The sequence below is a fragment of the Astatotilapia calliptera genome, chromosome 15 (genome assembly GCF_900246225.1).
Source record: "Astatotilapia calliptera chromosome 15, fAstCal1.2, whole genome shotgun sequence".
Taxonomy (NCBI): Eukaryota; Metazoa; Chordata; class Actinopteri; order Cichliformes; family Cichlidae; genus Astatotilapia; species Astatotilapia calliptera.
The window spans coordinates 18,204,500-18,218,319 of record NC_039316.1 but is presented as its reverse complement, the minus strand read 5'-3'; the positions used below and the strand labels follow the sequence as shown (position 1 = coordinate 18,218,319).

At 39.7% G+C, this 13,820-nt stretch overlaps 1 protein-coding gene across 6 annotated transcripts in view; it reads right to left on the bottom strand.

The window, feature by feature from the left end:
* fam184ab (family with sequence similarity 184 member Ab) overlaps positions 1-13,820 on the bottom strand; it is a 230,193-nt gene that overhangs the window by 27,040 nt on the left and 189,333 nt on the right. For all 6 annotated transcript variants that reach the window (XM_026194482.1, XM_026194483.1, XM_026194485.1 and 3 more), the window contains 2 exons: positions 9,321-9,505; positions 4,209-4,355 (listed from right to left, as the gene is read on the bottom strand). In XM_026194482.1, the coding sequence (XP_026050267.1) occupies positions 4,209-4,355; positions 9,321-9,505 (332 nt within the window). The remainder of the gene's footprint in view (positions 1-4,208; positions 4,356-9,320; positions 9,506-13,820) is intronic.

Sequence of the window (13,820 nt, the reverse complement as noted above, 5' to 3'; positions counted from 1 at the left end):
AACTAAGAAGATCTTAACTTCTTGCTTTAATTTTTGCCACATGAGACTGTGGCAGGTTTAGTTCATGGAAACACTTAATTCGTAAGACATGTTTTTTTTCTCGAATGAATGCACTTTTTCCCCCAAAGTTAAATAATTGTGATCTCAATACTGACCAAAAAAATGTGGGAAAAGCTTGATTTTCAGAATTGTTGTACACTCGCTGGCCACTTTGTTACACCTGCACACCTGTTCAATTGCTTGTTAACAAAAACGTCAAATCAGCCAATCACATGGCAGCAACTCAATGCATTTAGACATGTACACATTTTCAGTTCAACCTAAAGTTCAAACTGAGCATCATAATGAGGAAGAAAGGTGATTTGAGTTTGTGGCATGGTTGTTGGTATTTCAGAAAGCGCTGATCTGCTGGGATTTTCCCATACAACCATCTCTAGGGTTTGCAGTGAATGGTCTGAAAAAGACAAAATATCCAGTGAGCGGCAGTTCTTTGGATGAAGATGCTTTGTTGGTGTCAGAGGTCAGAAGACAATGAGCAGAATGCTTCTAGCTTGATAGGAAGGTAAAAGTAACTCAAACAACCACTCGTTACACCCAGACTGGGTGGCACTCCTGTCAGCTAAGAACAGAAAACTTGCCTGGTCTGTTGAGTCTCGATTTCTGCTACAACATTTGGATGGCATAAACAATATGAAAGCATGGATCCTGCCTGCCTTGTATCAATGAATACCAAGTGAACATTGTTTAAATTTCACAGCTTAACGGGAATATTTGGTCATCCCACTATAACCATAGTGTACCCATCTTCTGATGGCTGCTTCCAACAGGATAACACACCATGTCACAAATCATCTCAAACTGTTTTTTTCCCCTGATTTCTTCAGCAGACAAACCAGCAGCAACTGTACAATCCCATCATGTCAATATGGACTCAGATCTCTCAGGACTGTTTTCAGCATCCTGCTGGATCTATGCCATGAAGCACTGAGGCAATTCTGAAGGCACAAAGGGGGTCTGTGAAAGAGCCTGAAATGCCAACCTTATTTTTTCCTCATGTTGTTGCTGTGCAGGTCAAAGCAATCATTTCTTTTACTATCTTATATGTGCCTATCTGTCAATGTGACATCATGCATTCAGACTTGCGCTGTAACAAAAGAGATAAATGTCAGACAGCTGCTGTAACGCTTCACATGCGTTCAGATACTGTTGGATTACAGGAAAAGGGTGCAGTGTGTTATGCAAGATAATGTTGAAGGGTGGATGCAAGAACTGCCCATTCAGGGTGATTCGGGTGAATTCACACTGTTCATCTGTGACCCAGCAGGTGGCGCTGTGCTCTCAGCAGAATCTGAGTAAAAGGAGGTCAACTCTAAAGGGTAGAGCTAGCTCGCTACATGTTTCCTGATGGTCTCTGGACACACACACACACACACACACACACACACACACACACACACACACAGCATGTCTCCGTATGAATTTTCATTTTTCATCTCCCTGTTTTTTATCAGTGTTGCTTTCTCTTCACAGATTCGGTTTCATCTCTTTCCTTCATGCTTTGACATCACAGATCGCCCACCAACAGGAAGATTACCTTAAAATTCACCTTATTTTTACACCCACTCTTCTAAACATCTTCTCCAGTTTTCTCTTTCAGCTTTTATACCACATCTCAGTCTCTGTTATCTATCTTCCTCACATCCCCTCAGCCTCCTTTTTTATTTTCCTCCTATACATACATTCATCACTTACAATTCACCCAACATCTCACTTGACCTCTCTTGCCTACAGTATCTTCACTGCATGTCATCAGTAATACAACTCTCCCTCTTCATCTGCAGTAATAAAAAAAACCCCACACGCATACATTTCCTACCACTAATGAGGTCCTTTAACCCCTTTCATCAATTCTTGGCGGTCTAAATGTCTTTGATCCACATCTATACATCAACTCTGATCTGTGCTCAGAGTTCTTCGACTGAGTAACTTCTAATTTACAGCATACTTAAGGACTCAGAGGACTTATGCTTTAAAGGAGGCAATAATTTACATTTCTTTTTGTTTTATCACCATGCTTGAATTCTCAACTTTATTCAGTGTATAAAGAGTTTAGCTGAATGCCTCATGTTATGAGACTTCAATTGGATGAAGTTGCAGTTTTTCAGGGTTGAATCTGGTGGTGAATCACCCTCTGAAGTTCTTCAGTTTCACATTGGAGAACAGAAAAGCTGCAGCAGTGTGATGTTAACCCTTGACACTCACCATACAATATAATTTATAGATTAGAAATGATTACAAGTTGTATTTTATTACAGGAATGATTCACTGTAGGACTAAAATTGCTTTTGGGTTAATTTGCTCATGTCAGGTTTAAAGGACTTCCTCCAGTGGAGTTAATTCCCATAGACTCGTGTGTTAAAAGTCCCATGGGGGTGGGGGGTGGGGGGTACTTATTAAGCTCACTGATCTTAACCTTTTGACTGTTTGTGGTGTTGGAGCCTTTTGGAACATTTTTCATACAATTAATAGTGTCTGAGAAATAATATGGTCTACTTAGCTTGTCTCTTACTTAGCACTAAGTAGCTTTGTTTTGAATGCTCAATTTAAGCAGAATACCTAAATATGTACCAGTCTCTTTAACATTTAAAGGTGCAAATATGGTCACGACTCCAAAACCACTGAAAAAGGAGAGTCAAAACACCACTTGATTGAGTCAAGGTGAACAGGTCTAGATCTGATTTGCTGTGGATGATATCGTGGCAAAGTTCAGCTGGTGAATTAAAACAGCCAATGTTAGCATGGAAGACCAGGATCTGAGACACGGCCTGGAGCTTTTCATGAATAGATTTCACATTGATTGGACTGGCTAAGTGCATATGTAGGTCCACATGGGTGGCACTTCAAGACCCAGATGATGTACTCTTTATGTTCATAAAATATAGTAGGAAACATCTTCTTTTTTGTACAAAAATCTTTCATGCCTACTAAATTGATGGAATTTAATATAATTTAATATCAGGGGCACTAGCAACACACAGACCATGCTGAGTATACGTAAAGGATTCAATATATTTGGGATTTACAGTTTGGAAGTGTTTTTTTTGGATGTTTGAAATAGTACATTTGATGGCGTTGACATGTCATGATTTTTTTGTGTAAAAAAAAAAAAAAAGTTTGTTTGTGTAGTTGGACTTCAGCCTTAAACTCCAGGTAGGATACTGGTGACACTGGAGATATATAGAAGGTTTCTATTTTTGGACTGAACAGCTCATGTACAGTGATGTTTAGATGAAGAGAGCAGACTTTACATTTACTGTCTGTGTGAAGAAGACGTGCTGATGGTGCAGGCAGCACAGATCCATTGTTATATGACAGTTTCATTAATTTAGAATCAGCTGTCTCATACTTCCAAGACAGGTCTGGGCGTTGTTCCTTAATTAAATTGATTCCATATACAGATGTGAGAGTGTGAGAGTGTGGATAAAGGCACATTACAGCTTCTACACGTGTAATCCGGAGCACTATATTGTGCTGGCGTTTGTGTTTCTATTTTGCCAGCCTTTGATTCATGGATTATCATTTCTTTTTGTGATCTGTTTGTGTTTTGGAGACTGAATACATTATTTCCAGATGACTGCAGCACAGGTAAATATTGCAGGTGCACTCATTGCTTGAAGCTTGCAGTAAATCTCTCATGGTGCCGCCGCTTACGGTTAGGCAGTTTCGTTACGCACTGTTGTGCTCAGCGCAGTGATTTAAAATTTATGACACGCACAATGTGATTGGCTGGGAAGAAAAAAAACTCGTTGCACTTTATACTCCATTCCACCTGGCCAAAAAGGAATAAAGGAAGTCTATGCTTTAAGTGTCTCATTATGAAGTAGTGACTGCACTGCATGAACAAACAGGAAACCCACATTTTTTTTTAAAGACTCCCCAAATGTGAAAAAGAGCATTTGTCTAAAAAACAAAGTTAAATCTGTAGAAGAGATCTGACTGTTGCCTCTACTGTTATTTTCCCCAGAGACACCCAGTCTGTTTATTAGGATATAGTGGGATATACTTTAATGCTCGCACTTGACCCTGGCAACGCAGAATGACATCATCTACGATGAATAGGCTGACCTGCACTCAGAATCTGTTAAGTGTTACTCGTCTGCAGCTGTACAGCTGTTTAAAGGCATATAGTTTTTAAAATGTGTACATACAGTATCTGAAGGGCGGAGATCTTGTCTTTGAGCAGTTCCTGGGCTTTGTTGAAATCTGACAGCATGTTCTGCGTCTCCCTGCTGTGGACGGCGCTCAGCTCGGCTAGCTCCCGCTCGTGTCTCTTTGTCAGCTCCTGCTCATGAGCCCTGAGGAACGAGAAGAAGAGTCAGCCGACAATTTGAAATAGCATTTAAGATTTTTTTGCATGCAGTGTCCAACTCACTAAAATACTGCCATCACACCAAATGTGAGATGAAGTTTTCACACTGCCTTCGTACACACAGAGTCTATGCAATGAGACAAACTGACACAAATTTGCACCGGGCGATGTGAACGGAGCCAAATCTGCATTTGTACTATTTAAAATATAAAACCCATCAGCCGGGATTCTCCTGAAGCTACAGACAATCAGAAATGAAGGACAATCTTGATCATGCCATTAAGGAGCAGTTGGAGCCGCTTCAGCTTTGCAGGACTTTCTGGCAACTTCTGAAATTATTTTACCTTAACTTAATTCCCACTATCAGTTGTGTTCCATGGATTCGATTTTAATAGAGAGTATTTTCTGGTGTATGAAAACTTGCCAGTAGTAGAAACAGCAAACAGTGAATCAACAGTCGACCTTTGAATCATAAGAGCCAACATCCTGTGGCCACAGCAGAGGTTCAAGACAAGTTTAGCTGTTTGCTGGCAGACATAGGATGTAGATAAGTGCACTTGTGGTTTTCTTGTCTCTCAGTATTGATAACTTGGGTTTGCACTGGCTATGTTTAGTGTCCGGGTGGGATGTGCCAGAGATACTGTGGCTCGAGAGTGCTAACCACTGGCCCACCATCACCATAAACATCAAATAACCATGACCTAAATAGGAGGAATAGGAGGATTCTGCCAATGCTGACTGGGTGGCAGGTGTTAAACTCATACACAGTTCTGGTTTCTGGTCTACAGGGATACAGCACACTGAGGAAGTAACTGTCTCTTCCTGTTTTTGTAGGTTTTTTTGGCATATTTGTCAACACTTACATGTCTCAGATCATCAAACAAGTCTTAATATTAGACAAAGATAACCCGAACAAACAGACATTTTCTTTGATGATCTGAAGCATGAAAACGTGCCAAGAAGGGTAGAGCGCAGATACTTTTTAAATGGTATTATAGATGCTTAGTCTCACCAACGGTGATGAAAAACACAGAATTACTTGCAATATTTTAGCTCCGTCTAACGTGATTCCGCTTTTTGACTCAAACCCAACCCAAATATCAGATCGGTGCGCCCCTACAGCACCTCAGAGCTGTTGCCAATTAAAAGAATCATGATAATGACCGAAAAAACAATTAATTACAATTGCATTATATCGCACTGTTCACTTTTAATTAACAAAAATATTAAGTATATCCCATGTTTCACATCACATCATGTTTCACTTTGCTTGATCACAATTTAAGCTCTGGGATAAAGTGCTGTTTGCTGTAACTCAGAGGTAATAGATTTATTTTTACTCTTTAATATGTGAGGTTGCACTTTAAGACTTAATCAGGTCCTGCAGACTCTCTCTCTCGCTTTGTATTTTTCTCCCAGGACGGGCAAAACATAATGGATTGCTCCAGGGAAATGTTAGTGAGATAAGAAAATCCAGAGACGGATGCACGGAATGAATTCCTAGAACATAATTTCATGACAAACACATAATTAATTTAAAATCATAATGAAACTGACATGTATGAATATTTAATAAAAAAATACTGCAAAACATGTGCACAGTAATATTTGAAGACCTGGACAAGGGGCAGGATGATAAAAGAGGATAATGAAATGAGGGGAATAAAAAAACAAAACAAAACGAGTTGATGAAAGCGAGGAGGACGATGGAGGGAGAAACATGGATGCTCGTCTGCCTCTCATTCTGACTGGGCCAACTCTCCCCGAGGGGCGCACGTCTCATCTCCCGCTCTCTGCTTCCTCTTTATTTATTTATCAGTCTATTTTTATCCCCGTGACCAGGATTCAGACGGGGCGTTACGTAACAGGAGAAGAAATGTGCTGCGCATGGGTCTGACAGCAGAGAGCGATGACGTGCATATATAAAGGCAAGCGGCACACAAATTAACAGATAATAATAATGCACCACGGGCGCATTTAAAAATACAGTGTGATGGATGCTAATGAGTAGCCGGACCACATTACTCATATAGCACTTTAAAAATTCATGCCATGCCGCAGGGACAACACGATTATAGCCCACATTTTGCATTACCCAAAATAATCTACATGTCTTCTAATCAATGGGCTCCTGACACTGGTCGAGAGACAGAGGCAGACTAAAGAGACGGATTTGCTTCTTTCGGGCTTTTCTTTCCTCCCTTTTATCTTTTGGTGTATTTTCATCACTCAGGCTCGGACAGAGAGGGATTGCAGAAACTATCGTCATCCAAATATAATAAGAGAATTCAAATTCAGACACATGTGCCGATGACAGGCCCACTGCGGGCGTTTTTGTGTGTTCTAGGCGACAGCGTGTACACGCCAAAGCTATCCTGAAATGTCACTGACAGTGTGGTGCTAATGTTTTTAAAGGAATAGTGTGACATTTTCAGGAAGGCAGCTTTTCTTCTTTTTTTTTTTTGCTTTAAATGCCACATTCAGCATCATCTCAGATGGGTTTTTTTTGCATGGATTAAAGAAATAAGATGTGACGTTTGTAGTTTTTTCCCCAAGAAACAAACTGTTTAATGTTGCTGTTTACTGCTCTGAGCTAAAAGTCTAGATCAGCATTTTAGGAAATATGCTTATTTAATTCTTTAATATGTATATTAGGACATTCTATTGCTTACTTATGAAGTTGAAAATTGCAGTTAGTTCAGATTAGCATGAAGAAAGCAACATCTAGCTTGGCTTTCCCCAAACTTCAAAAACGGGTATTGCCCTCAAATAAAGCAGATTTAACCAAAAGATGTAATCATTACGAAATGTGCAGAATGTGCAAACACATCATAACAGAAAACATTAATAGGCAGGATGGCGGTTCAGGTCTACCCTGGACATTTCCCTGTCCAGCATGTTCTCCCTGTACTTGCAGGGTTTCCTGTGTGCTCTAACTTTCTGTCATAGAGCAAAACCAAACATGTTAGGTCAGGATCCAGCCACACATGCCTAGAGACTAGGGCTGCCACAAACGATTATTTTGATAGTCGACTAGTCACCGATTATTTTTGCAATTAGTCGACTAATCAGATCATGCATCCATTGGACGTAAAACATACAGCTTATTGCACCAGCATGCAACTGCTCTTATATAACTATCATTAGCTTACAGCTTTAAGTGTTTAAGGTATGTGCTAACTAAAAATGAAGACAAGATGATAGTTTATTAAATGTAAATGAAATTTGCAGATTGTTTCCGTGGAATTTAATAAACTCAGCCGTCTGCTCCTTGCTATCTAAAATATAACGGGACACCGGAGTAAATTCTCGAGCATCTCACACTTCTGATAATCAGTTGTCTGCTTGACGTTTATTCAGCTGTGTAAAAACTATAACTTTAATCTCAGCCAAACCGATTTACTCAGGAACAAATAAAATACTAAAAAAAGCCAAACAATAACATTTTTAAGTTATCTAAGTGACTTATATATGTTTAACCTGAGTAGCAAAAGACGACGGTGAGTTTGAAAACGATTTGCCGGGAGTCCGGTGTTCTCGCCGGCTCTAGTAAGCCTTGAACCCCGGCTCGCTATCAAGCTGGTGGGTAACAGACGTCTCCGAAAACGTCGGAGCGCTTTTGAAAATATGCGGTTTCTTGATAAACTGAGCAGATATTTCAAGTTTACACAGCTACATACTCGCCCGAAAATATGTTAAACGTTTATTTTATGACCCAGAAAATAAACGTTTGCCGCCACTGTTGGAAACTGAGCAGGGCCGTGCTATGAATTCTGGGATAGGTTGGGCCCCGAAGCAACCAATCCTTCAAATATGGGGAAGGGCACATTTGTTGGCCGCATTTGTCGGAGTCTTAGAATTTGGACAGTCTTCGTCGTGTCGCTGTAACATAATCGGCCTACAAATGCAGGCACAGGAGGATGCGCTTCCAGAATTTGAACACAGCTGCGATACCGGACACTGCTTCTTCTTCTTCGGGGTTTAATGGCAACTGTCACATGTCAGTTGCGGTGGTAAGATCTAACTTTTTCTTCGAAGGTAAACCTAACTTTCTGCTAGTAGTTGGCATCCATGCTAACCACCAGTAACCACAGCAGACAGCTAATGACCAAATCAACTTTGTGATTGATTTCACATTACAACATCCAGCAAACACTCGACTGGTCTCTAGGTCTGTGCGTCCGAGGTATGTTATATGTGGGTGTATTAATGAATGTGCCTGAAGTGGTTTGAGTACTAAGAAAGACTAGAAAACCACAATATGAATAAATGCCAACCCACATAACATAAATGTCAAGCTTCTAAGACTGATTATGAATATTGTGAACACATGCCAGCTTTGCTTTCACGCTCAGCTCTGCAGATTGTGCTTCAACCAAAACCTAAATTCCTCATTTTTAAAAGTCAAACTCAAAATTGATTCAACAGAAGATTCTAAATGGAATCTGAACCGTGCACTGTAACTGCTTACTGCCAAAAACGGACACAAAAAGAAAGAAAAATAAGGCACTCAAACAACCATCGCTCTAAAATATTCAGCAGTTTGGTTGCTAGGTTACAGTAAAGGATAAGCTTCACTGTGAAGATGCAGTTTTGTTTTTTTCTTTTCTGTGTTTTTGAGATATTTGGACGTGCATGTGTGTGAGAACTGTTCAAAGTGCAAGTTTAACGATTCATTCTTCGGCCACACAGAAACATGATACAAAAGAAAAAAAGAGGCATATTCAGAGGAGATCAGTCACAAAGGTAGAGGATTAAGCAGTCTAATGTAAATGCAGCAAACAGTAACTTAATGTTGACAAAAAGAAAACAATGTTTAGTTAGACTCTGGAGCGGTAGACGAAACCAATTTGCTGTGAACGTGTTGAGAAAACGCGTTTTTCCTCCCTGTGAAGTAAAGTTTGACCGCAGGTTTTCACTTCAGTGCTACACAATGAACACTGAGTCATACCGGATCTGCTGATTGGCTTCACTGCGGATCTTGAGCACCTCCTTGCCCTTCAGCTCCAGCTCTTTAGTCAGGGTGCTGATGTTCTCGTTGAGCGTGTGGATTTGGTGGTCCAGCTGAGCGATGTGGTTCTTCCTCCTCGTCACCTCCTCCTGCAACTCGGAGATCCGGCCCAACAGCTCGCGTTCCTGTGAAAAGAGAAACAATAAAAATCAGCTCTGAAGAGATGAAGGACGTAAAGGTTTAGCTATAAGGCTTGTAATGTTGATTTTAAAGCTTATCTATATGGTAGAATATTTTGGAAACTACACTTTTTTTCTACAGTTGACAGGCTAACAAACCCTCCTGTGTCAGTGGCAGCTGAACTTCATTCGACCATGGCCTGCAATGACTTTGCCAAATTCTTCACTGAAAAAATCCAAAAAATTAGACAAGCAATTGGTACATCAACAGCAGATCCAGGATATGTACTGTGTCCACCAAAAAACTGTTTAAACACCATGAAACAGTTTCAACCTATTAACAGCAAAGACCTGGAGGACATCTTAGGTCAACTGAACTCCTCCTCCTGCTGTTTAGATGTCCTGCCAACAAGTTTTTTCAAAAAGGTCTCAAAGACTTTAGAGTCAGACCTGTTACAGATCGTCAACTTTTCTTTATTATCAGGTGTGTTTCCAGAATCACTAAAAACTGCTGTAATCAAACCTATACTGAAAAAGGACAATCTTGACAAGACACAAATGAACAACTACAGGCCGATCTCAAATCTCCCGTTTTTAAGTAAGATCATTGAAAAAGCAGTTTCTCAACAGCTCAGTTACTTCTTAAAACAGAATAATTGCTACGATGCCTTCCAGTCAGGTTTTAGACAGAACCACAGCACTGAAACTGCTCTGACCAAAGTGTTTAATGACATATGTCTGAATACAGACAGTGGAAAAATGTCAGTCCTAGTTTTACTGGATCTCAGTGCAGCATTTGATACAGTTGACCACAACATATTACTCAAACGACTGGAGAACTGGACAGGTCTTTCAGGAACTGTACTAAACTGGTTCAAAACATACGTAGAAAACAGGAAATACTTTGTATCAATAGGTAACTTCACATCTGAGCAGACAAGTATCACATGTGGAGTTCCCCAAGGTTCCATCTTGGGACCCCTTCTGTTTAACATCTACATGCTCCCACTGGCACAGATTATAAACAACAACAAAATAAACTATCACAGCTATGCAGATGACACACAAATATATATCACAATGTCACCAGGAGACCGAGGCCCTGTACAGGCTCTTGGTAAATGCATTGAGGAAATCAATGACTGGTTGTGCCACAATTTTCTCCAGCTAAACAAAAACAAAACTGAGGTAATAGTCTTTGGCGCCAAAGAAAAACGATTACAGGTCACCAGAGAACTTCAATCTATACACCTAAAAACCACAAACCAGGCGAGAAATTTGGGTGTAGTGATGGATGCAGACCTAAACTTAGAAAAACACATTAAGACAATAACAAAGTCAGCTTACTATCACCTCAAGAATATTTCAAGGATAAAAGATCTGATGTCTCAACAGGACCTGGAAAAACTAGTCCATGCATTCATCTTTAGTAGGCTTGATTACTGTAACAGCATCTTTACAGGTCTACCTAAAAAATCAGTCAGACAACTACAGCTCATTCAGAACTCTGCTGCTCGAGTCCTCACTAAGACCAAAAAAGTGGACCACATCAGTCCAGCTCTGAGGTCCTTACACTGGCTGCCTGTCCGTCAGAGGATAGACTTTAAAGTTCTGATGCTGGCCTATAAAGCTCTGAATGGTTTAGGACCAAAATACATCAATGACCTCCTGACCCAGTATGAACCTTCCAGATCCCTCAGGTCATCTGGATCCGGTCTTTTATCAGTTCCCAGAGTCAGAACCAGACACGGAGAAGCTGCATTCAGCTTTTATGCTCCTTATATCTGGAACAAACTCCCAGAAAGCCTCAGATCAGCTGAAACACTCAGTTTATTTAAATCCAGGTTGAAGACTCACCTGTTCTCAGCTGCATTTGAATAAAGCACCAAATCCACACTTTAAGCTTAAATTTCAAAACTTACATTTAACTACTGATTTTATCTACTGTTCTGATTTTATCTGTTTTGATTTTATATACTGGTTTGTTTGTTTGTTTGTTTGTTTGTTTGTTAATTAGTTAGTTAGTTTATTTGCTTGTTTTAATCAATTTTAAATCATGCTTTTTATTTGTTCTTGTTTCTAATGTCTCTGTAAAGCACTTTGAATCACCTTGTTGTTGAATTGTGCTATACAAATAAACTTGCCTTGCCTTGCCTTTAGAATTTTTTAAAGTTGGTTATTTCGAACATGTTTAACACCTTGAGAATATTTTTTAAATCCACCATTAGGGTGAAACTTTTCAGATGAATAGGTGAATGCTGAACACAGCTGAATGAACAAAAATGTCTTTATCACGATGAAGCAATCATCCATCAGTGCACACAACGCAGATAGCAACAAAGCCTCTTAACGAATATAGTGAACAGCATTTTATCTTAAGTCCTAAATTTATGCAGGACTTTAAATAATCTGGCTTATGTGTCTTGATTCAATTGTCAAAACCCTTTTCAATGTGTCCATAATTTCACATCCTTAAGAAGCTCACAGAGCCGAATTACAGCTTTTATCAAAAACTGAACATATGTTTTGACATAAGTCTGTTGTATTTACTGTATTTTCTCAAAAAGCAACAGAGACTATTTATCTCAAAAACAGAAGACTTGCAGCATCTTGTATTAGAGGCAGGTTTGGTATTTCTCACAAACTGTTCAAACCTTCTGTTTGCAGACAAAAGTTGGCTTAAAGGGAGAGAAGCTGTTTATTTCAGACAGTGGATTAATCGAAAGGTTGCAGCACTATAAGATTAATAGGGGTTATTTTGAAGTGGGAATCGCACAAAGCCACTTTCGCAGAGTTCAGGAAAAAAAACAGAGGTGGAAAGGAGCATATTAGGTCCTCTTTAAGTAAATTTACTTGTTTCCTCAGGTAAAGTCACTGCATGATACTGTTAAGGCAGTATTAAGCTGTGACCCCTCTTAAAATAGATCAGAAATAAATGTTAGATTGCTAAATTCTTTGAACAACAAGCAGCACACCAGTGCCAAAAGTATTCGCTCAGCTTTCCCACACATATGAACTTGACTAAAATCCCATTCTTAATGTCGGCCAACCATTTGCAGCTATGACAGCTCCAACTCTTCTGGGAAGAGTTGGAGAAGAGTTTAAGATGACCAGTCTTTTAGAAGTGCATTTATGAGATCAGATGCTGATGTTCACTGAGATGGCCTGGTTTGCATTCTCTGATCTGATTGATAGTAAATGGTAAATGAACTGGTTCTTATATAGCACTTTTCTACTCTGTGTACTCAAAGCGCTTTATACAACTTGTTCATTCACCACACCCATTCACTTTTCTAAGTGCTATCTAACTACCATTCATACATACACATTCACACACACATTTTTGGGTTGTATGGAAGCACCAAACGCAATTTCATTGTTCTTGACAATGACAATAAATAAATAAATACTAAATAAATACTAAATACACTCCGATGGCTGCATCGGAGAGCAACCTGGGGTTAGTATCTTGCCTAAGGATATTTGGCATGCAGACTGGGATTGAACCACCAACCTTCCAGTTAGTAGGTGACCTGCTCTACCACCTGAGCTGCACAAAGTTGCGAGCATGAAGTTGTACAAAGTTTCTTGGTAGCTGAAGTATTAACAGTTCCTTTAACTGGAACTAAAGGGCAGAGCAAAACTCCTGAAAAACAAGCCCAGACCATAAACCCCCTCTGCCAAACTTTACACAGATTTTCCATCGGCCTTCCATTTATTTGGGCTCAGGACACAACTTAACACTTCCTGTAACTCTTTCAAATTAAAAGCCTTAGTGTTTCTTCTTACCACAGCTTTGCAGGCATATACAACAAACACTGGAGAGGACTGTTCCTTTAGCTTGCACATTATAGGCAGCCCTTATTTGGTCACTTTGTCCACAGAGACATCTAAATCCTCCACTGGTTTTCATTTAAGGATACACAGTGATTTCCAACTGTGCCACAATAAGCTGAGTCCGTGTAAGGTTCTTATTTTGTTAACTTACTTGCATTTTGCAGCCAGTGTACTTGGGGAAACAATGATCTATTAGTTCTTTTGGGCCATAACAGTTTGTTTATGACTGATAAAAGCAACTTAATAAAATCAACTTAATAAAACTTAATAAAATCCAGTAGAGAACTCAAGCTGTTGAACCAGGTAATTTAACTGACGAGTATGGCAAAAACAAGATTTCAGTCATTATGGGAGAGACGAGATTCATCTGAGCTCTGATAATACAACAGTGCTGTAAACTACTGAATGACTTCATGTAAACATGACCAACAACTGAAATTACTCACGACCGCCTGCCGAGCTGCTCTTTTCTTCTGAGCTCCAC